The sequence below is a fragment of the Corapipo altera genome, unplaced genomic scaffold (genome assembly GCF_003945725.1).
Source record: "Corapipo altera isolate COAL_440 unplaced genomic scaffold, ASM394572v1 0, whole genome shotgun sequence".
Classification (NCBI taxonomy): Eukaryota; Metazoa; Chordata; class Aves; order Passeriformes; family Pipridae; genus Corapipo; species Corapipo altera.
The window spans coordinates 33269420-33292016 of record NW_020884872.1 but is presented as its reverse complement, the minus strand read 5'-3'; the positions used below and the strand labels follow the sequence as shown (position 1 = coordinate 33292016).

At 39.2% G+C, this 22597-nt stretch overlaps 1 protein-coding gene across 3 annotated transcripts in view; it reads left to right on the top strand.

Moving 5' to 3' along the window:
* Positions 1-22597, top strand: part of SLC9A7 (solute carrier family 9 member A7) — a 73323-nt gene that overhangs the window by 20883 nt on the left and 29843 nt on the right. For all 3 annotated transcript variants that reach the window (XR_003527579.1, XM_027642912.1, XM_027642902.1), the window contains exons 2-12: positions 9591-9790; positions 11087-11164; positions 11848-11924; positions 12582-12694; positions 14096-14201; positions 14472-14613; positions 18194-18299; positions 18666-18754; positions 18868-18981; positions 20162-20273; positions 21671-21824. Coding sequence is in view for 2 of the 3 variants with exons in the window: in XM_027642912.1 (XP_027498713.1) it covers positions 9591-9790; positions 11087-11164; positions 11848-11924; positions 12582-12694; positions 14096-14201; positions 14472-14613; positions 18194-18299; positions 18666-18754; positions 18868-18981; positions 20162-20273; positions 21671-21824 (1291 nt within the window). In the remaining variant the exon portion in view is untranslated. The remainder of the gene's footprint in view (positions 1-9590; positions 9791-11086; positions 11165-11847; positions 11925-12581; positions 12695-14095; positions 14202-14471; positions 14614-18193; positions 18300-18665; positions 18755-18867; positions 18982-20161; positions 20274-21670; positions 21825-22597) is intronic.

Here is a 22597-nt window from a genome sequence, read left to right as displayed (position 1 = left end):
CTGATCCAACTTCTGTGCTTTGAGGGTATTAATAAGTGCACATACACTGCCCTTTAACCTGCAAATTTATATAGTAACAAATCTTGAAATACATGCTTCTTAAGTTTCAAGAGGTGTTTCTCCAAGTGTCTAATTAATCACCCATCTTTTAACCATGTTGTCCAAAAGCAACAGTACTAGCATGTAGTTTTTAAAAATAAAAATCTAGTTATGAAGACTTGCATGTTCTCGGAGGGTAGCTCTCTTGACGAGCAATGTTGACGGATGTAACACTCTCATCACTGCAGCACAGGGTGGAGTAACGTCTTATATAGACATACCATTGTTTATGGGGTTTTCTGTTGTTGGTTTCAACTACTTATCTGATACCAGAGCCCTAACAGCCATGGTACTGTTAAATGAGGTACTTTTTTTGTGGTATGGGATGGCAGTTGTAGGCTGGACAAAATACATTATATCATCTTGCATGTTGTTGTCACTGGCATTTACATGATTCTGTCAAGCATTTTATTAATCTAAGAAAAGAGTATCTTTAGAGAAGTGAAAGTGAGTTGAAGCCAGAATTAGCTGATACTGTATTTCACTTGAAAAATCTAAATGAAAAAGTGAAAAGAAAAGGCTGTGAAGGTTACATCTGAGCAGTAATGTGGCAGGTTACCTAAACTCCTGTATGCAAAAATGGTAAAGGATATGCATGCTGAGCAACAATGCTTGGTTTCATGGCCTGCTATACTCTGTGCTACCTCATGATAGTGGATGTGAGTCCATCCCCTGTCCTCTAGTTCCATATGAAGTGGGAGTTGTTCGTACTCCTGGTGGAAAATGTATAAATTCCCAGGTTTTTATAAGTACCATGTGCAGTTAATTATTTAAAAAGCAAGCTGACTTAAGCAATTTTCTAACTGAAAGTTAAGACATAGATGTATTGATTAAAAATTGATACCTTTTAGTTGCTATAAATCATATAATGAGAAAAAACTTGAATTTTGGAGGCTATTTTCATGATGCTTATCTTAAACAGCCCTGAGAGTGCAGTGGTGTGAAGCAGTTGAAACAAAGATCCTTCTTTTGGCTTGGTATCTTCCTGACAGTGTACTCATCTGCCTTGAGATGCAAGAATTGCTTTATAGAGACTATTTTGCATGCGTCCAAACCCAAGATTTTAGTGTGAGGCTTAGAGCTGTTGTGTTGAAACTGTTTGTGTGGGAAAACGTTCTGTCTCAGCCTAAGAATCTCTTATGTTTTTTCTTGAGGTTTTATTTGTTTGAGAGAATATGCAAGGGAGAGAAGTGAATGGCCAAAAGACAGCAGAAATAAAAAATATGCTTTATGCCCTTAAAATGACTTGGACAAGAGCAAGCTCCCAGGGTGCACAGGGGTTCTGCTCATGTTAAGTGCTATCAGTCTTTGGAAGGGAGTTTACTCCTTATCTTTTTCTGCCCTTCTAAGGAGTCTTGTACCAACCCCTGTGATGTCAGTAGTTGTCCTGGACATCAGTGGGTCAGATTATTCCGTGTAGCAGCAATTGGCTGCTCTTCATCTCTAATAAATGTGATTTTTTTATCACTCAGCTGCCACCTTTGGCCTAGGAGGAGACATGAAATTATAGGTTCCCAACCGCTTGGGCACCATGCTTGGACCACTGCTGCTAAAAAAGATGTAAGGGATGGCAAAAATGTCAAGCCACAGCAGCACCTGAAATCTGTCAGGAGCAGGCAAGGAGGCATCAGTCTGTAGTGGCAGCAGAGCAAGAAGTGAGTGACTAGGAACTGTAGGATGATCACAGCTGGAAAAAGGCAAAGCTTGTACCAGTTTAGGAGGAAAGAAGAAGAGTGGTAAAAGGCTGTATAGAAGATTGGGAATTGCACCTGTGAGACCTCTGGAGAGTGTGCTGCTTGTAAGCAGACTGAGCTTTTGGATGGCTTTTCTTGTTGCAAGTCAAAGTACATTCTTTCTTCTCTAGCTCATGGGAATCAGAAAGGCAGAAGTGTCATGCAACTACTCACGCACCGCAGGCTGTGGCCACAGTCTTTGCTGACTTCTGCATTTAGTACTAAAACAACTGCTTAAATTTTGCGCTGTATATGAAAACAAGTAATGGTACATTTCTTTGATCCTCTGTTCAGCTGTCCATAAGGTCCTAGAAGAATATTTACTGGCTTTTTTTTTTTGGTTCCTAGCATGTAAAGTGAGATGTCAGAACAGCCGCACAGTGGGATTGAGAATTGTGGTGCGTTTGTGGTAAGACCATGATCACTGAAGTGCCTGTACTCAGAGCAGTCACTCAGAAAGGTGAAAAAGAGGGAACGTGGCTTCTTGGTTCTGTCTGGGAGACGTCTCTAACCAGCAGGTTGCTCCTATGAGATGGAATAGATATTCTGTAGGCTTGTGTATGTTTGGATGTTGTAATAACAAGACTTCTATGGTCAGACATAATGATCACAGACAGCCAGAGTTGTCATCTTGCTGCTATTTCTGTCTATTGGGTTAGTACATTTCTCTATAAGCCCCAAACCATTTTGTTTACAAGTGCTGTTTGGTTTTCTGCTACAGAGCATGGGGCTTGCCTCAGCAAAAAAGATTTCCTTGAAAATTCAGTCAAGTCAAACCTTTGTCTTTTCCAGAGGTAGAAGATTGTGTTGTTGGTATATATAAGGGATTTGGTGCAAAAAGACCTTTGGGAAGGGAGAAGCACTGGAGGGTTCTCCTTGAGTGAAAACGTTTTTGAGGCAGATTTTACTTCATTTACCTTGCTCAAAATTCTTCCTATTTTTATCTTCCTAAGACTTTTTTTGGGACCCTGTCCTAATCAGAAGCTCCTGGGTATGGTTTTTAAGATGAAGGCTTCCACACACATCCATTACTTCCTTCAAACAAGTGAAGGCCTGAGACAGGGATATCAAACTGTTCCTAGTAAGAAAACAGGCTTATCTATAGTTAACAGCACTCCTTGTAGCTATTATGAGGTCTCTGAGCTCAAAGCTGTGCCAAAATGAATGTATTTCCTGCCCATTCCCCCTTCATCCTCTGCTTAAGTCAAACCTTCAAAATTAAATGACAGTGTCAGCAAAGAGATTGCTGCTGCTTAATGAGTTTCAATTGGGTTACAGATTGAAGCCTGACTCCTTTCAATGACAGATTAATAACTCCTTCTTCTGAAGCTTTACAGCACGTTTAAGGAGGGGGATAATTATTTTCTGGGCTTTTTTCTTTTAAACTGGGAAACTTCATTTCTTGCTAGTGCCTGTGTCAGGTGAAATTACTGTAAATCTTTTTGTAACAAAAGACTTGACATTATTATTTTTCAGACTCTGAGGAACTTGTGGCCTCCTGTTTGAGATATGCCAAGTGTTTCTAACATGCAAATGGGGGGAAAGCACTAACAGAACTCAAGGATTAAATAGAAAGCTTTCTGTTATATACCATACAACTGCTGCTGCTCCTGCTGTTTGTTCTTCTTGGTGCCTACCAATGTGCCTGGGGGAAAGAATCTCAGTGTTTGGGGTTTTCCTCATCTGGCTTAGAAGTCTGTGTTGAAAGAAATGCTTCAGCTCTGCTTCTGTGTCATGAGACTGGGACCAGTTACAGTTAGGGAATCACTCCTGAGGCAAGGAAAGGGAGCCACAGTGCGGCAGAGGTTGGTGTCTTCGTGGTGGCCCATTGCTGCACAAGTCTCTAGGAACATATGTGGTATCTGTATGGCTTTCACTGCTTTGGGTTTTATACCTAAGGAAGGATACTTATATTTTTGAAAGTATAAAGAAACCTTTCAAATATTAATTGTAAAATATTTAACAGCAAATGCTTTGTTAGATGTGTGTTGCATGAAACAATGGTTATGTGGTAAGTGAACTTGAAAACACTTGAGTTGAGATTACAAATACCTATGCCCTTTATAACTGTGGTATCTTATTTCTAGGTTGAGATTGTCTCTTTAAATTGTCTTCTGTGGCTTGTCCAAGTTCTACTGAGTCATTACTAAGGCTAGGATTTGGCTCAGGAGCCTTGACTCATAGTCCCGTGCTTGGACTAGAGGCCACAGGAACTTACCACAGCACAGCAGTTTCTTCCAAGGCTGAGCTGTCAGTTTTGGGCTGTTTGATATATGGTGTGGGGTTGTTGTGGGGTGTTGTGTTTTGTTTGTTTCTTGGTTGGTTTTTTGGAAGTTGTTTGTTTTGTGTTAGCTGTCTTTTCTGGATTTTAGATTGCGGGGCAGAATACAGGGAACAATTTTTCTTGCTGGCTATCGTTTTATTTCTGTGATTGCCATCTTGCTGATAGTGTATTCATCCCTACAAATTATTTAGAACAAACTAATTTTTCTGGAGTTATAACTCTCCTGTGCAAATCTGAAACTGTATGTGAAACTTAATAATTCTTCAAAAATTAACTATTGAAACTTCAAAACAATCTTCTTTTTAAATCTCTTGATAGTTATATTTTTAAACTACTCTTTCTCTACCTTAAACCTGTTCTTTAACCGCATTGTCAGTAAGAATTTGCATTACAGAATAAAGCATACCTGCCTGCTTCTGTAGTTCGTAAGTTTTTTGACCATTTCACTTTATATAATACGAGTGTGTAAATCACACTAACATGACACAACCTGAAGAAGAATTAGTTCCCCTAGGAAAAAAAAAAGAGCAACAGTTAGTGAAAAGGCATTTTTGACCATCATAGACAGTCCTGTGAGTTTTTTGGAACCAAAGGCTTATGAGAAGGCAAGGGTGTGCACAGTGCACATTTGTCTGGCAACACGGAGCCAGCAAGTTAATTTGACATTTGGTTCTGCACAGTGTGCCAATAACTTTTTTTGCATAATACGTTTATTTAAATTCAAAACTATGCTTAGTTTGGCTTATTTTAAAGGTGAATGAAATGCTTATTACAAAGATGCCCTTGATAACATACTGCTCTGTCTGCCTACAAGGAGGAAGAATTACCCGCTTGTTTACTGTCTTTTAACTTCCTTATCTAAAATAGCCCTAAGACAATGACAAAGCATGACCTTGAATATGTTATTCAGCACTTCAGGGTTTGGATATCCCCAAAATTTCCTTCAGACTTCAAGAATTGTAATCACCTGCCTCCATTCCCTGTTTAAAAATGTTTTTTTTAATTTTTTTTAAAGTATTTGTCTTGTACTTGTGTTGCTGAACATGAACTCCCAAAGATGAGGATTGATTTCAAAACAGGCTTCCCATTTTTCTTCTGCGGTGGTGTGACAGGCTGATGAATGCCACACTGGCAATGTTGAATCATCGAGAAGGTAACTAATAGATTTGCCATGCTCAGAGCAACACGGAATTGTAGAATCACAATTAGGTTGGAAAAGACCTTTGAGATCATTGAGTCCAACTCTTGACTGAACACCCCCTTGTCAACTAGACCATAGCACTAAGTGCTGCATCCAGTTATTTCTTAAACATTTCCAGAGACAGTGGCTCCACTACTTCCCTGGGCAGCCCATTCCAATATTTAACAACCCTTTCTGTGAAGCGTTCCTCCTGATGTCCAACCAAAATCTCCCCTGGTGCAGCTTGAAGTTATGTCCTCTTATTCTGTCACTAATTGCGTAGGAGAAGAGGCCTACTCCCACCTGGCTACAACCTCTTTTCAGGTAGTTGTAGAGAGTGATAAGGTTTCCCCTGAGCCTCCTCTTCTCTAGACCAAACAACCCCAGCTCCCACAGCTACTCCTCACACGAATAGAATGGTATAGAGAATGAGTTGCTGATGCTTCTGGAGATGGTAACATGTCATCTGATTTTTTTAAAATATGCAACATTACCAGCTCAGTTCTGGATCAGAAACACTGTTTGAATTATTCTATAAAAGTTTTGAAACCTCCTCATAAACTAGTGTGGATTGTGAGGTTCAAAGGTTGACCCTGTAATAGGAAAAATACTTTCTCTGTTGGTGTTTCAGACTATTTAAAGTAAAACTTTCAACCTGTGGTATCTTGATGCACACAAACATCCAATAGAAAAATGATATGTGTGATAAACACTGTGTATTGTTGTTGGTCCTTTACCTTGAAAATACTGACGGGGGTTTCTTTCATCCTTCTTGTCAAGTTTTTTTTAATCTTTTTTTCTTCATCCTCAAGCTGGTGAAAAGTTTAGTCTGGGAGTAAGGAGAAAAAAATCTAGAGTTTTAAAGGTAAGAAATTATTTTTATACATATCCTTTATGTGTATTTTAAAAAGCAAGCAGGTCACCTTTCACCATGAGGAAACTGGTGTCCAAGTACCCAAAATGTGCTGTTCTGCCTCTCTGTGTGGGCTGTGGTAAGACTAGGCAAATGGTGTGTCAAGGTGAGACTGGCTCTCACCACTGTCAAGGCTGCCCAGCTTCACAAACCAGTCAATGGGTTGCTGTAATGTCACTTCCAAAATTGACTACTATTGCATTAAAAAAAAAAAAAAAAGAGAGAAAGACTACCAGCAAGTGCCTTCCCTGCTGTAGTTTAGTATCTGCTTTCCTGTACTTAAGCAGCATTAGTCGAATATCTCCTGGTCACTCCATCTGCCTTCTTTCCATAGGGTGAGTTATGACCCAAGGCAAGTGGCAAGTCAGGGTGGATTGAGGAAGTAAAAGCAGTCCCTTCCTAGTCTGTTGCTTCTCTTTGACTTTTATGATGAGACTGTAATATTGCCATTTCTTCTTCTCTGACTTACAGAGTCAGAAGTGCAGTTTCTCATTTAAACAAAATAAAAACACAACTCCAAAGTGACAGAAAACCCCAAGGCTGACCCAGGAAGCAATTAAGTTGATTTTAAAGAAACTTTTGCAGCATAAAAGACCTGTCTGGGAGGTCCAAATGGTCATGTGAAAGACTAGGAATTGCAGGGTAATCTAGGCTGAAAAGGACCTCTGCAGGTAGTCTTGTCCAGCCCTCGGCTCACAGCAGGCCCCCACAACTTTAGTCTCAGGACCATATTCACAGGAGTTTTGGCTCTATGCATGGAAGGAGATTATACAACCTTTGTGACAGCCTGTTCTGGTGTTCAGCCACTTAGTTGTTTAAAAAACAAACATTGCTCAACTTTTTTCACCTGCATTGCAACAAGTTTGTTGCCTTTAGCCTTAATCACTGTGCACTTTCCAGAAGATTCTGTCCTTCTCTTCTCTGTGTGCCCAGTGGATACCTGCAACCAGCAGTAAGATCTCTGCTGAGTCTCCTTCGGGCTGAAATGTAGTTGACAGGGAAGGACCTCCTTGGGCCTCTTCTCTTTTCGTGCCTATTTCCTTTAATGACTGAGCTGTGGGTAGCTTTAGCCACTTGACTGTTTGTGACATCCTCTTGCCTAGACAGTGGACACCCTGGTCCATGTGCATCCTGCTGCAAGATAGCAACCTGGCAGCAGGGATCACATGTTCCTGAACTGTGATGCTCAGTGCAAAGCTCATCCAGTTTGGTGTTTTATCAGTAGGATGTGTATGCAAATTCCCTGTGGCTGTGTTACTGGACCATGGGACTCTGGGAGTTAAAGAATGTTTAGCTTCAAATGCTAAATATCAATTATGGATATAATTGGCACATAATTGGTATATTTTGTTGTGGGGGAAGTGTAAAAGTGGATTATATCCAGTTGTATAGTGCAATCACCTCCTGCTCTCCAGTGCCTCTTACTAATACAATTAGCAATGGAGTTTCCCATCTGCTTTTGCAATGAATTCACTAAGGACAGTCTCTGAGCCTAAGAAGCTGTTACATCTATCAGTGTTTTCCTTTCTATTCTCAGCTTAGTAGCAATATTGATTTGGCTTTGTGCCACTGCTACGTATAAGCTCATCTGTACAGCTTTCATTCTGCCTTCTTATTTACTGCAGGATTTCTGGCTGATGTTGGTTAGATCAGTTTTTAACACACAGTCTTGCTGATGTATTCTATGAGCCTAGCTCTTTCTAGCTGTGAGTGGGGGGAGAGCAGCAGAAAGCTTAGACTGCTTGCCTGGCTGGGTTAGTAATGATGTCTGTAGCCATAACTCATATGGCTTGGAGGTGACTGGCCATAACCTGTCACTTTGCAGAGCTGTGTTTCTGCCACATCTGTCATGTGTAGCTGTAAAATGCTCCAGTGGTGTTAGGAGAATACTTGTATAAAACTCTGTATTTAAACTGTCAGCATCTGAAATTTCAGTGAGTAGATTTCTCTTGCTAAGGGGGTTTCTTCCCCTGTATTCTCTTTGAGTGTGTACTTCTCTAAATAAAACTTAGTCTTCTGGTTACTTCGGAATGATCTTTTTGCTGCTATGTCCTCTTGATCACAGAACAAGGGCTGGAGGTGAACCGCTCACTAGTGTCACAGCTGCTACCTGCTGTAGCTTTGCTTGCATTAAAACTGTTTTTTCACCATGAACCTGAAGAGAATGAGGTGTGTTCTTTTGGTTGGCTTTTGGGATACAGTTTGGTCACGCTTTACACTATGCCATAATGTCTGCTTGGGGTTTATGTGGTGTGTGGTAGAATTGCCTTTGTTTTGCCTCATTTATTCTCTGGTTATTACCTGTCGGCTTCATTTACTACCCAGGGAAACAGATCTATGGATTCAGAGTGAGGGTCACAAAGAACAAAAGCAGCATTGATTACTGATTTGTCAACAAAAGCATCAGACATTCATCTTCATCTTGTAGTTGTCTGGAATAAGGATTAAATTGCAGATCACCCTAAGGCAACAGAGGAGCATTTAGTAAGTTGGTATCAATTTGTTTACTTGCCAGATCAAAACCACTCTGACTGTTCTTATATGTTCTCTTTGCAGAACTGGAGTCTTGTTCTTTTCTTAATACATTGTAAAAGGAACAATTAAAACTTGGTGCTTCTCTAGCCTCCTAGCACAGCCCTTCCCTTAGGTTACAAATTATTTTTGTCACTGTGTTTGATGTATCCATTATTGATGTCATTTTCTGGTTGAATTTATCTCAGCTGGCTACGTAATTAGTCTTATATTCCTGAATCCTGGATCTGTTATGATTGCTCATTTATACCTTATTTTTGCTTATGTGAAAAGTGGAAAATGATTGCAAATGGCTTCTTAGTGCATGTCATCTGACTTTTGGTTTCAGAGTTTGTGGACTACACAGGAGATTGTGCAAGAAGCATTGTTTACTGGCTTAGAATTGTCAGGCTAAAAAGCTGCATCCTTGCTGCAGCTGTGAAATAATAGGGCAGACATCACCATTTCATCTCAGTTACTGTCATGTGTTTACAGAACTCATTGTTTTCTGGCAGTGGTGTGTATGCTCGGTTCTGTCCTAAAACAGGTGGTATGTATTTGAGGTGTCCTAGTGTTTAGCTTCTCATGCAACTAGAGGTTTACACTTTGAGGGTGAGGAAGACCAAACTTGAAATGGAGCCTTTTGTTTGTCCCTTCTGGCAGATACCAGATTTTATAAATTCATTGATGGTTTTGATGTGCTCAGATCCTCTCTTCCTCTGCAGGAAACCAGTAGTCACAATTCACTGCAACATGTTTATGATGCATGTACATATTAAGGCTCACGCATTATACCTTGGGTGTTATTTGAAACCAGGAAAGGTACAGGAAGTAGGGAATCAGCCTAACGGATTTTTAACTCTCTTCCAGGACTCATAGTTGGGGTGATCTTGAGGTACGGGACTCCTTCCAGCAGTGGCCATGACAAGCCGTTCAGCTGCTCGCAGGAGGACAGGCCGTTCACAACCCTGCTGGTCAACGTCAGCGGGAAGTTCTTTGAGTACACACTCAAAGGGGAAATAAGCCCTGGGAAGATCCACAACGTGGAGCAAAATGACATGTTGAGAAAGGTGAGGCTACACCATTTCTTGTGCTTGGCTGAGTGTTTCTCCTTCATCTTCCTTTCTCCATCCCATTGGAATGTTGGCTAGTGTCAAGTGTCAGTACTGCTGATGGTGACAGTGCTTCAACGCCTAATTCAAGAGCACCTTCTGTATTATATTGCTGCTGGCAAACTGTGCTTCATTGCATGTACGTAGTTCTTTCCTAAAGCCCTTGGTTTGAAGACTTAATGTATGTTTATAACATTTGTAGAATTAACAAAGACCAACTGAACAAAAAAAGCCTGATGCTGCCTCGTATAAATGCAATATAAGGAAAATGAAAATTAGTGAAAAGTGATTGGTTCTTATTGTTCTTTTTCCTAGGGTTTTAAAATCTGTTTCTTGTCAGGAAATAGTAACTGCTTGTATCCCTATAATCTACCAAATGAGGCAGTCTGATGTTGGAAGTGAAATTCACCTATCAGCTGTTATTCAGATGTCCTATTTGGCTTTTTATTCAGTGTCAAGAATTAAGCATCTTTTATGTATATAAAAGTTAGACTTTGAAGTATGGGATTGAAACTTTAAGGTTTGTAATCTAAAAATACTTCTTTCTGCTAACTATGAAGAAAGTTTAGTTGTCTGTTTGTATGTACCTGTCTGCTATAGATATCTAAAATTAGCTGGAACGAATCCTATTCTGGCAGCACACACTTGTTTTGTTTGTCTTCTAACCTATGCTTAGGCAGAGGGTGAAGAGAATTAAGTTAGTTTCACGTGTGTGGGTCTTGTTTGGATTTTAAATGTTGGGTTTTTTCCTTAGTGTAGTGTAGACTTTCATGGATATCTGGAACTTCTACTGAAATACAAGCAAGTGATGAATGATCCAAATTCCTGAAAACCAGTCTTGTATCTGACTTCTTTGGCTTAAAATTACTGTACAGTGGTTCGACTTTCAAAAAAACATAAGCTAAAAAAAGCATTTAGTTTGCACATGAAAATCATGTGTTGCAATAAGAGAGATCTTCTCCAACATCATTTCTACTAGAAATGTTTAATTTAAAAAAAAAAGGACTGTATTTGGGATTGCTGCCAGATTATCATTGGGGATGGATGTAATGGATGTTTTTCCTAGATGCTGTTTACCAACAAGAGCTGCAGCTTTTTGCTGCTGTATATATATAGAGATGGCCAGTGGTTTAGAGAGTCAATTTATCTATTTCAATGACCAAAAATAGTAGTTGTGAGAAAATGAAAGAGGAAAAAGACCTAATGATTTGTGTATGTCTGTTTCTAATTGAAATTTCATATTTTATTTTGTAGGTAACATTTGACCCAGAAGTTTTTTTCAACATTCTGTTGCCTCCAATTATTTTTCATGCTGGTTATAGCCTAAAGAAAGTAAGTGTAATAGTTTCTGTGGAGAATGGACTTTTTTTTTAATGTGAGATTAACAATAATTTCAGGATTGCAGTCTCTATTTCAAGCATTTATTTTTTTTTTTAGGACAGGAAGAAAAATCTTATTTCCTCCATAGATGATTAGACCATATTGTTTTAAGAGAAAATACATGTATTTTTTAGTATGAATGTGTTAAATGTCTATTTAATCTTGCTGATCTGTTTTCCTTTGAATTTAGTCAGAGATTAATGTCAGTTTCATTTACAGTAAAAGATATTCTGCTATGAATGGTTTTGATCCTTCTCAAATATCCAAAATGGAGTAAATTATGCTGAAAAGTGGACCTAACCCTGAATACTGGTGGGGATGTGCCAGGCACTGAATGACAGAAGGGCCCAGATTCTGATCTTGCTTGAAGATACCACAAATCCATGCTGGTTTTTACAGCTAACTCTTACATCTCTTAAGAAAACATCTGTGTGGAAAGCTTCTGTCAATAAATTACATGTAGGATTTAATGCACGGTTCAGAGCTAGTTTATTCCATTTATTGAAGTTAGATAGAATGCACATTGCAGTAATTTAAATGTTTCTGTGTATGCAAGTGAAGTAGTGTACTATATGTTTTTGAACAGGTGCTATAATTTTTTTAAAGTAGGTATATAAACCTCTTTTCCTATGCAGAGACACTTTTTCAGGAATTTGGGGTCCATTTTGGCTTACGCCTTTTTAGGAACAGCAGTCTCTTGTTTTATTATTGGGTAAGTGAACTCTGATATCAGTTCCTTTCTATACTAAAGTTTAAGTTGATAAAGTGCTCTCTCTTTCTCTCTCTGCATGCATAGGTATATTTTATGTCTATATGTACACACACATTTAGTTTAAGATAGCTAGTCACATTGGTTTGCCTGCATACAATTTCTGTTGCTAATATTACTGTGTCTTGTATATGGATATTCTGAAATACAGAAATCCTGAATTGCATTGGTGACCTTGGTTTGTCTTTCCAAGAATTTCACTAGAGAAATAATTTGAAGGCTATTCTTAGCTGAGAGCTTTTGGTCTATGTACTGTGTTGGGAAAAACAATACTGAAGGGAATTTTGAGCAGGGAAATGTTCCCTTTGGTGGAAAAGGGAAGCATCCTGTAGACTTTCTGTGCTAGTTGTGTGAACAGATTTCATGCTTTGTTTACTGGTTTTAAATAATGTCTTCTGGGTACTGTATTGTTTGACTTGGTTCATAGGGTAAAGAGGAAAATGCATGTTGAGAGCTTAGCATTACACTGTGGCAGTGTCCCACAGACCTGTAGCATAACCAAATCTGCTTGATATACTGTTGTTGCTTGTGCTTTTCCTTTGCCTGTCTGAAATGCACCAACTTGTTTGACTTGGACTGTTTTATCCTCTTTCTCTTCAGGAATCTTATGTATGGGGTTGTGAAACTAATGAAGTTGGTGGGTCAGCTCTCTGATAAATTCTACTATACAGATTGCCTCCTCTTTGGAGCGATAATATCTGCCACTGATCCAGGTAGCTTGATGAACATTTTTTAATAACTTTCCAAAATAACCCTATTGCTAGGATTTTTGGCTACAGGACTTTAATTTCAGTTATGTCGTATTAGTATCTCTGAGCCTCTTCTCTGAAATGCATGCAAATTCTAAGTGTTTTAAAAGCTGTTCTCTGTTGATTTGGTGCTGAACTGGCATAACACCATGTTTTATTTGGAGAAAAATGTAACTCTCCTGTTCAAATACTTTAAATTATCTCCCCCCGCCCCCCCAGTAGGTTTTTTTGCAGGTTTTCTTGTGGGGTTTTGGGGGGGGGGAGGGGACGAGGGTTGGGGCTTTTTTTTTGGTTTGTTGTTGTTGTTTTGGGAGGGGGTGTGTAGTGTGCATCAAGTTTTAGACTGCAAATAGATGAAATTATTACATGTCTGGATAGAAGGACTTCCTTCTTCAGTTATGTTGCTTGGGGTTAGGTAATTTAAGAACAATATTTGAGGCTTTTAGACTCTTTAGGTGGGAGGTTTTTCTTCTCTTTCAAATGAACTTCATGTTTTACAAGTTTAAGCAGAAAAACGCTCTTCTGGCCAAGTAATTTGAGCTATTACCCAGATAGTGTAGTCATTCTTCAGGGTCCAGAAGGCTCACACAGATGACCGGTCAGTTTGTAGGGCTGGTGTATGTCAGGAGCCAGGGTAGGGAGTGGTAAAGTATGAAGCTTGACATTTAAAACAGCTTATTTGAGGTGCTTAGTGGTAATTAGTGTGAAAATGGTATGTAACTCCTGTGACTGAGCTGAGCTCTGAACAGCTGGTGGTTGCACACAATTTATGCAAAAAATCGCTATGTAATTTTCGAAACTTGTGTATGGGAACATCTTCAAGATCATGGTCTTTCATCTCAGACTGAATTTTCTTGAAAGGATGGTTACAAATATTTAGCAGTCTTGCCCTTTTCAAATCCTGTGCAAATGCACACTCCTATGGCATAGTGTATACCTTGGGGTACACTTAGGATTATTAGCACTATTTTACTATGGCTGAAATAATAAACCTATGTCAACAATCAATAGAGTTTTTGAAAGTAGCAAGAGCTGCACAACATTTTGTTGATTATCTTATATGTGGCATGTTCTAAAATAATACCAGGGCTTTGATAGAAGTGCTTTGTCTGCCCTATGCCCGCTAATCATGGGGGCCTTCCTATAAACACTGTGCAGATGGGAGGACAACAGAGCCACCTCCTAATAGAGCTGCCCTAAGACTCATGGGGAAATTGCTTACCCACAGATAAACATGACTAGTCTGTTTCCCAGTTTAATTTTGATTCTGTACTTCAATTCCTGCATTTTGTTGCTTATAGACAAACTGGAAAGTCTGTCATTCCTTGAGTCAGCCAGTGTTGTTTTTCTCCTTTCTTTCTGTAGTTACCGTGCTAGCAATATTTAATGAGCTGCATGCTGATGTTGATCTCTATGCCCTTCTGTTTGGGGAGAGCGTGTTGAATGACGCTGTTGCCATTGTATTATCTTCGTAAGTAACTCCATGAATTTCTACTCTGAAATTACTTAGTTGCTTTTGGTATTTGTCTAAAATAAATGCTTTTTCTGAGAAATGTCATTTTAAATTTAGATGGATTGTCTTGAACTGAATTAATAACTATTGCAAGTGTTTTCTGAGATCCCTAATGCATACGTACATGCCTTCAGTATGGGATTGTCTCTGTTGCTCAGGTGGTGTTCTTACAGAATTAAACTTTTCCGATGCCACTTTTAACTTCTCATTATGTTACTCTCTTTCTAGATCTATAGTCGCCTACCAGCCAACAGGTGAAAATACCCATGCTTTCGATGCAGCAGCATTTTTCAAGTCCGTTGGTGTTTTCCTGGGAATATTCAGTGGTTCTTTCATGATGGGAGCAGTGACAGGGGTTGTGACAGCTCTGATATCCTTTTCACATTTAACTCTTCTATCTGATAAGGCATATGTGGGTATTATCAGGGTTTTGCTGTTTCCAGTTATAGCAAAATCGACTCTAGCTTGTTTTATCCTGAGTGTGAAAATGTGATCAGTATTCATGTGACTTTTTTTCTGTAGAAAGACATTATAGGTACCCATAGAAATCAACTTTTTCCAATATAACAGTGGCCATGCTAGAAGATTTAGTGATATTGCTGCACACTGGAAGCTAAAGGGAGGCCTTAAACAGGCATGTCCTGTCTAGTCCATGTTTAGTTTCTTTTTATGAAATTAAATAGTTTTTATTGTTAGGCTTGAATAACATATAATAACCGGTCTTTGATTCTGTCTTTAGCAAAATCTGTAATAGTCATTTCTGACCCCACAGCATTCTATGAGTCCTGCATTTAAACTTTCTGCCAGAAATCTGATGTCATGTGCCCTGGATAAGACTGTATCTACATGAGAGTAAACTTCATAGCATGATGCGCTTTGCATGATCTGTTCTGTTCTCTTGAAGCTTACTGCTGCTGTTTGGTTAGATCTCTGAGGTGCTCAGCAAGCAATTTATGTGGGTTTTGTTTTAGGCTCAGGCAGTAGATTGTCAGCCTGGCCTCCTCCAGAAATCATGACTCTTCTTCAGGAAAAAAATTAAGGGTCTTTGCTTTCAGACTGGTCAATATAACTGTCTCTATACGTATCCCAGACTGCTTTGATCTGCCTAGACTTCCGAACACTGACTTGAAAGGGCTAAAATGTACTGTTTTAACCAATAATCATGACCCTGTGACTTTTCATATTAAGCAATAATGTCTCAACTGTATTTGTTATATACACACTGTGTAGATTTGTCTGACATCTGCATAATTGAACCCCTTTAAGTATAAAGGGAAGCTGTGCTGTTGATGCTTTAATGTTGGGTCTTTCAATTCCACTGATCTGCAATTGATGTGAGACAGAATCATGATTCTTTATCTGGCTTTTAGGCGACCAGCTATCCATAGTTCTAGCTGCTCAAATGCAGTTGCTGTAGTTTTTGGCTTGCTGACTGAAATGCATTCGGATCTACTTTGGAAAATCATGCTTCTGAAGCAGCAATTGGTCCTTGCTGTTTCTAATACTTGTGCTCAGGAGGTTGATGTGAAGCTGTGAGAGGGGAGGCTGTTCAGAACAAATCCTCTGTGGTAGCATTTTGTGTGTTGTGTGTTTGTTTGTTTGTTTTTCCATTTTCCAATTTTTGGTGGGTTTTTGTTTATTTGTTTGTTTTGTTTGTGTGTTTGGGGGAATGGGTTGCTTAAAATTATACAACTTCATGGTTTTTTTTTTCTTTTGGAAACATCCTTAATGTCATGGAATACCGTAGAAGCAAACCGTAAATTTGCATTTTTTGCTTCGTAGCTGATTAGAACCCTAAATTATGAATTCCATCAATAGACTGTTATTCCCATAACTGCGAAGTACCTGTAACTATACTTCCCTGAGTAAGGGGTTTCGTGCAGTCATGCATTGTCCTTCGAAAATAGACAGAACACTTATTTTCCAAATGATGCAGATAATATACAATCACTTGTTATGGCTTTCAGCAAGCTGTCTGTGGTTACATTTAAAACAGTTTAAGTATTGTATCTGGTTTTTTTTTTAAATTGTAGAATCTGCCTATTTGAAAAGAAGTGAAACAGAAGGCTGTGTCTAAGGAATAAAGAAAAAAGATAAGAAAAAAGGAATAATAATTTACTTTCAAATTAACACTTCAATTTGGTCAATTATAGGAAATAATAAAATATTTTCTTTTCTTGCCTTTCCTCCAAAATTATGAGTACAGGTTTTAATTCCAGATTTAATGGAATGTTTTTGTATTGTTGTTTACAATAACAACAAGGGGAATAAACAGTTTTATTTACAAAGCTGCCAGAAAAGACTGCAAATGAGAAACTCGTTCTGACAAGGACCCATGACAAACTGTAGTGGAAACAAGGTTCAACCTCTTCCTCTCCCATGGAGTGACTGGGGCTATTGAGTTTCCTTAAGGATCCATGAATACCTCTTGACCCAGGCACTGGGATTATCTGAGCGTTCTAAATGTTGCTATGGTGGATGTTGCTGCTTCAGAATCATGATCTTAGAAAATGGGTCTGTTTCAGGAGAGTGTGGTGGGGGTAGAAATCCAGCTGAGTTCAAAACTTTTAGAGGTGGCTTCTGTGGAGAGTTAACAGCTGTTTAAAAAGCTGAGTTTTACATTTGATGTAATGTCAACTGCCATGGAGAATACTTTTTCTTTAATGATGCTTTGGGCTTTTGGTTTGAGGGCAAACTTCTGACAAAGTAAGGTCACAGCTGAAGATGCGTCTGGAGTATATGTTTGCCCTTCTCCAGGAGTGCAGAGAGTGTCAATAAGAAGTAGGTGTGAGTGGAGAGTCGATGTTTGTCCTCAGAACTGCTTCATCCTAACCAGGTTGCCATTGAAACGCTGCCAGCTGTGTTATGCATGGAGAGCATTGGTGGATGATGGTGCAGCCTTGATGTGTCCACTGAGGTACTGATTGCCTTTATATGAGCAGGGGAGGGTGCTACCACCTTCTTGTTTCAAGTGCTCTTGCTGTCCTCCCACTTAGATTTCAGAGCAGATTATGCTACATGTCAACTTTCAGATAAGGGTTGTGCATAGCTGTCTGCACGTCAGATATAGTGTGCTGTTCCTTGTTTACCTGCTGCCAGGGTAGTGCTGAGGAGAAAAACACCAAAAATAATTCTATAAATACGTGAAAAAAATTTTTGTAGTATGTGAAGAGCTAAATTTAACACTACTGAGATCTGTTCTACTTCTTCAGTACTTGTCTGAATTGTTAATTCAGTGTGTGTTTTGATGTTGCTCGAGTTTTGCTCTCTTCTGCAAGATGAACTTTTTTCTTTCCATTGAAAGATTGAGCTGTTCTGAGTTGGCTTTTCCTCTAAAACACATCAACATAAGGAGAGATAATACATTTTGTAGGCAGTATTTTTGTTTTACCTCAAAAGTACTGAAGTAGCCATGCTTGCTGGAAAAGACTTGTTAACAAATCTGAGCAGAAAAATTCTCATAAATCTACTTCATCTTAGGGTTGCTGTAGTCAAGAACAGCCCCGTGAATTAAATTCTGAATTTATTTTATGCTTTATATTAAGATGACAAGGGGACTATTTATTAGGCTTTGCAGGGGGAACCAAACATCATTCCCTTACCAATCCCCCGAAAAACCAAGACATGCACAATCTAAAAGGAACACCAGGTATATATCCCTTCCTTGCTAGCACTTCAAAGGGGAACGTGGAGTAGGATAATATTACGTTTAAGAAGTGGAGCCCCACCTTATGCCATGGATATGCAGCAAAAATATCCAGAACTAATTGCTGCAAGGGGATACCTTGATTCTGAAGTTTGCCTTGATGTGTTGGAATTCATGTTTTTCAGCATTAAAGGAGAGGGGATGTCCAACTATCATTGGTTGTTAGCACATAAGAGTGTGTTCCGTAAATACTGGGTACCGAGAAGCCAAAGTATTTTTTTGATCCCTTAACCAATGACTTAACGTAACGAAGTTTACCAAGTTGCACTGCTTCCCCCTGCTGGAAACGGCACTCTTCTTCTTGATGTCCTGGAGCACTTTCTTGCTTGCAGAAGCTTGTGGATTTACTGGTGAGTTGGGATTCAAGCACATGGAGACAGAAGTCCTGTCCATCTTAGCAGCCATTCTTTCACTTTCTCATTAAAACTTTTCAATGAGAAAAATGCTGTTTGTGCTTAAGGCTTTTTTTTTTTTTTTTTTTTTTTACTTTCTGTTCGATGTCATTTAAGGTGCAGCTCACTGTGTAACAAAGGCTTTTAAGAGCAGTTGTTTGGTTCAAACACCACCTCCCTAACCTGGAATCTCACTCACATGAAAATAAGGTTCATAAAATCTCAAGGTTAAGGATGATGTATAAATTTAATGGAACTTGGGAAGAGAAAATGGGATGTACTCCCAGTAAACAGGCTGATTTTCCCATGTGACTCTGTTCACAGGTGTGGTGGCTGTCCTTTTCTGCGGAATTACCCAGGCACATTATACATACAATAACTTGTCAGTTGAATCAAGAAGTCGCACTAAGCAGGCAAGGATGTCTTTTACCTTTTGTACAGTGTATTGCTGTAATAGTCCATGTACTATTGCTTTTACAGCATCTTTTTTTACTTGACCTTTAACATGTGACTCTTTTCTCCCTAGCTCTTCGAGGTATTACACTTCCTGGCTGAGAACTTCATATTTTCTTACATGGGTTTAGCACTGTTTACTTTCCAGAAACACATATTCAGCCCAGTTTTCATTATTGGAGCTTTTGTATCCTTTTTCACTTTGTGTGAGGTTTCTCTGTTGTTTTGTGTACCTGAAAACTTATGATGTCTATTGGCTTTACCAAACAGAGAATGATGGCTGGCCTGAGTTTTCCTGATGTCTTGCAGGAACAATAATTTTGAGAACAATCTTTGGTTATGCCTTGCATCAAAACCCTAAGGCCTCTGTACCACACAGTTGTTGTTCTGTACCTGAGTAGTGTTAGAAGTCATATAATTTCACTAGATAAATAAATTAATATGCTTTACTGTGTCATTTGGTCATTGACAGCCAACACTGCTTGTGTTGCTTTTGTATTTCAACTTGGGAGGCCTAGAAAAGGATGCATTTTTCTCTTCACTTCCAAGGGTCCCTTGAGAAAGCAAGCAAACTTCAAGTATATAGAGAGAATTGTGTGTGAATAGATTATATTTGAGCAACATCCCAGAGGCAGAGATCAGCCTGCTGTAGGAGTAGGGCTATTGGCAATGGAGATAAAACCCAGTGAAAGCGTATACATCCCATAATCTGGGATATACTTATTTTCTCTCCTCCTTTCTATCGTTTTCTCTCATTGCTATACTGCTTCTCAGGGTTTATCACATTTGTCTTTTTTTTCCTTTGACCATTTACTTTTTTTCTGAAATAGTAATAAATTTTCTCCTGTGTCACCTCACGTCCATTTTTCTGATCTAAAAAAATGCTCCAGAGCCCTACAGACATTGAATAAGAACATGAACAGAATAGTTGTGTCTGGTGTACTAAGCATTGCTATTTTTCACCTTTGGTGTGGCCTTCCATGTTCTCTCAGGTTATGCTATCTGTCTTGGTTTTGTTTTCAGTATTGGTTACTTTCTTTTCCTGCCTGCTTATTTTTTATTATGTTTTCCACATCTTTTTCTACCACTGCATTTAACCTCTGTTGCCTCTTGAGTGATTTTCTACCTTCGTGAGGAGGGCAGCTCTCCATTTAAAAACTTGGCTATATTAGCTAAAATATGTATTCTGTGCAAGGGGTTCTGTATTCACATAATTGGTGAAAGTCTGCTTTAGATATGTAGATATAACAAGAACACTTGCTATCATGATCAAACCTCTCACAAAAACAAAAGCTTCAGGTTAAAGCCAGGTACCCAAGAGTGCATGCCTGAGGAAAAAGAAATCCTTAACCCTCAGCTCTGAACAGATTGCAATCTTTTTGGGAAGAGCTGCACACATCTACCCCCTCTCCTTTTTGTTGAATTTGGGCAGAAGGCATAAGATCAGCTGGAGCTTTCAGCACATGATGATGTTCTCAGGTAAGAGCTTGGTAAAATGCTTAGTAATGCAAAAAGACTTACTTTTAACTCACAAGAAATTGATAGCGCTACCTTCTCCTTTTATAATCCACTTTCATTCATCCTAAATGGAAGGCTTACTGATTGTTGCAGCATGCCATCATGTGTCTTTCAACCTTTACAGAAGGTGTATCATGTCTGGGATGAGCGACATCTTGAAATGCTTTTTGCTTGTGGCAAACAGTACCTCATGTGGGGAATAGAGCATTTTCATTTGAAGTGCATCTGAGGGGATGGAGGAGTTGGGATGTATCTCTTCTGGAAGGTTATTTCTAGCTGAGATTAAATGTTGAGCAGAAACAGACACTTGCTGAGAAAACAGAAGTGTATTTATGGATGCCCTCTCCCACTTAGTTGGAGAAAGAAAGGTGTTTGACTTAAACTCCCTTATAATTTCCATCACACAGGCAACTGTTCAAGTTTATCATCTAGACCAAATTATGGAGTGTGTGTCTAAACATGTTCATCTTCAAAAAGTTCCAGAGAATCCTCTGCATACAAGAGGGAGTAAAGAGGACAAAGCCAGGCTATTTCCAGTGGTGCCCAGTGACAGGACAGAGGTAATGGGCACAAACTCTGTGCCCATATGGCACAGAGGTTCCCTCTGAACATCAGGAAACACCTTTTACTATGTCCAAGCATTGGCACAGGTTGCCCAGCCAGGTTGTAGCATCTCCATCCATGGAGATATTCAAAAGCCATCTAGATGTGGTCCTGTGCAACTTACTGCAGGTTGAGCAGGGGTTGCTTGACTAGGGGAGGTGGACCAGATGACCTCTAGAGGTTCCTTCCAACCATAACCATTCCATGATTTCCCTACATAAGAAGTCTGCACATGGCCAAATGCCATGGCTTGTTCTTGCTAGTGAAGTTTCCCCTGGGATGCATGGAAGAGGGGGAACATGTAGTCTGTCTGTGAACATGTTATTAACTAGAATATTTTTCCAGTGATAAAAATTTCATATCAAGAACTCACTATTTAATTATGAATTCAACTGGGAAATTGTGCATTTTTATCTGTATTCAGGATGCTGCTTGACTTCCACAATATGTTTTGCTGTTGTCCACAACTTGTTTGTTTCTTCGTTCCTTTCCTGTGGTTTCTGGGAATATTTACATATTTTCTTAGCTCTTGTGGATTCTCTAAGTTACAGAAAACCGGGAGGGCAAATTATGCTGTAAATCATGCCAGGGCACAATTTATCAGGGAATCTGAGGAAATCAAAACCTGCTGGAGCCCAGTGCTTTCTGTCTGTCACTTTATGCTTGTGTAGCAGGGATAGAGCAAGGGGAGTTCCTGCGTTACCAACAAGCACAGTTGCACTTCTAAGCTCTGTTATTTCATTTTTTTCTGATAGGTCTCAGGGGAGCCATGGCATTTGCTCTGGCTATACGAGATACTGCTACCTACTCACATCAAATGATGTTCTCAACAACTCTCCTCATCGTCTTTTTCACTGTGTGGATTGTTGGTGGAGGTACAACTCCCATGCTGTCATGGCTGAACATCAGGTTGGTATGCAACTGTGTGCTTTGGTCTTCTAGAGGCAGCTGTGTTAATTTGGCATAGTTCTACAGAACTTGTTTGATGCTTGCTAGAGGCGTTTGGAACATGATATTTTAGATGTATCTATAAATATCCAGGTACATATATATGTGTAGGTATTTAAAACATATTTTATGGAGGAAGGTGATTGTGCAGGGTGGTGAAGAAAATGTACTGATGGTGCTGGGATTCAGCCTAAAGCCTGAAGTATTGAGTGGTTATCTAGGTTGTTGTCAGCCCATGGAATAGTGTTGCCTGATAAAGCAGCCCTATATTGGAAACAAAGAATTAATCTAGTCCCATATAAACTTCTCTTCATGTCATACTAAGACAGTTCCCTGTCTTTTGGCTCTTGGTAATGGCCCTATTATGGTTTTTAAGTTCAATGGAGTCTTTAGTGGATGGTGCTAAACTGAACGTGCATAAATATCATCCAAACAAATCTGATGTTGTCTAAGCACCTGGGATAAATGGGATCCTGCTAGTCTTCTGGGAGTGTTTCCTCCTGTTTTGAGGAGATCTGTGAAAAAGGTAAGTTGCATGATTATGGAGATTTGACTACAAATCCTGGTTATTACTTAGTACTTTTGGGCTACAAGTACTTTCATGTTGGAGAATATTTATCGGCAGATGTGCTAGAGAATCATGAATCAATCATTGTTAAAGATGACATATATTGTAATTCTGAAATTTTTGGCAGTTGGGGAGGCACAGATAAATAGAGTGGAATTAAAATAAT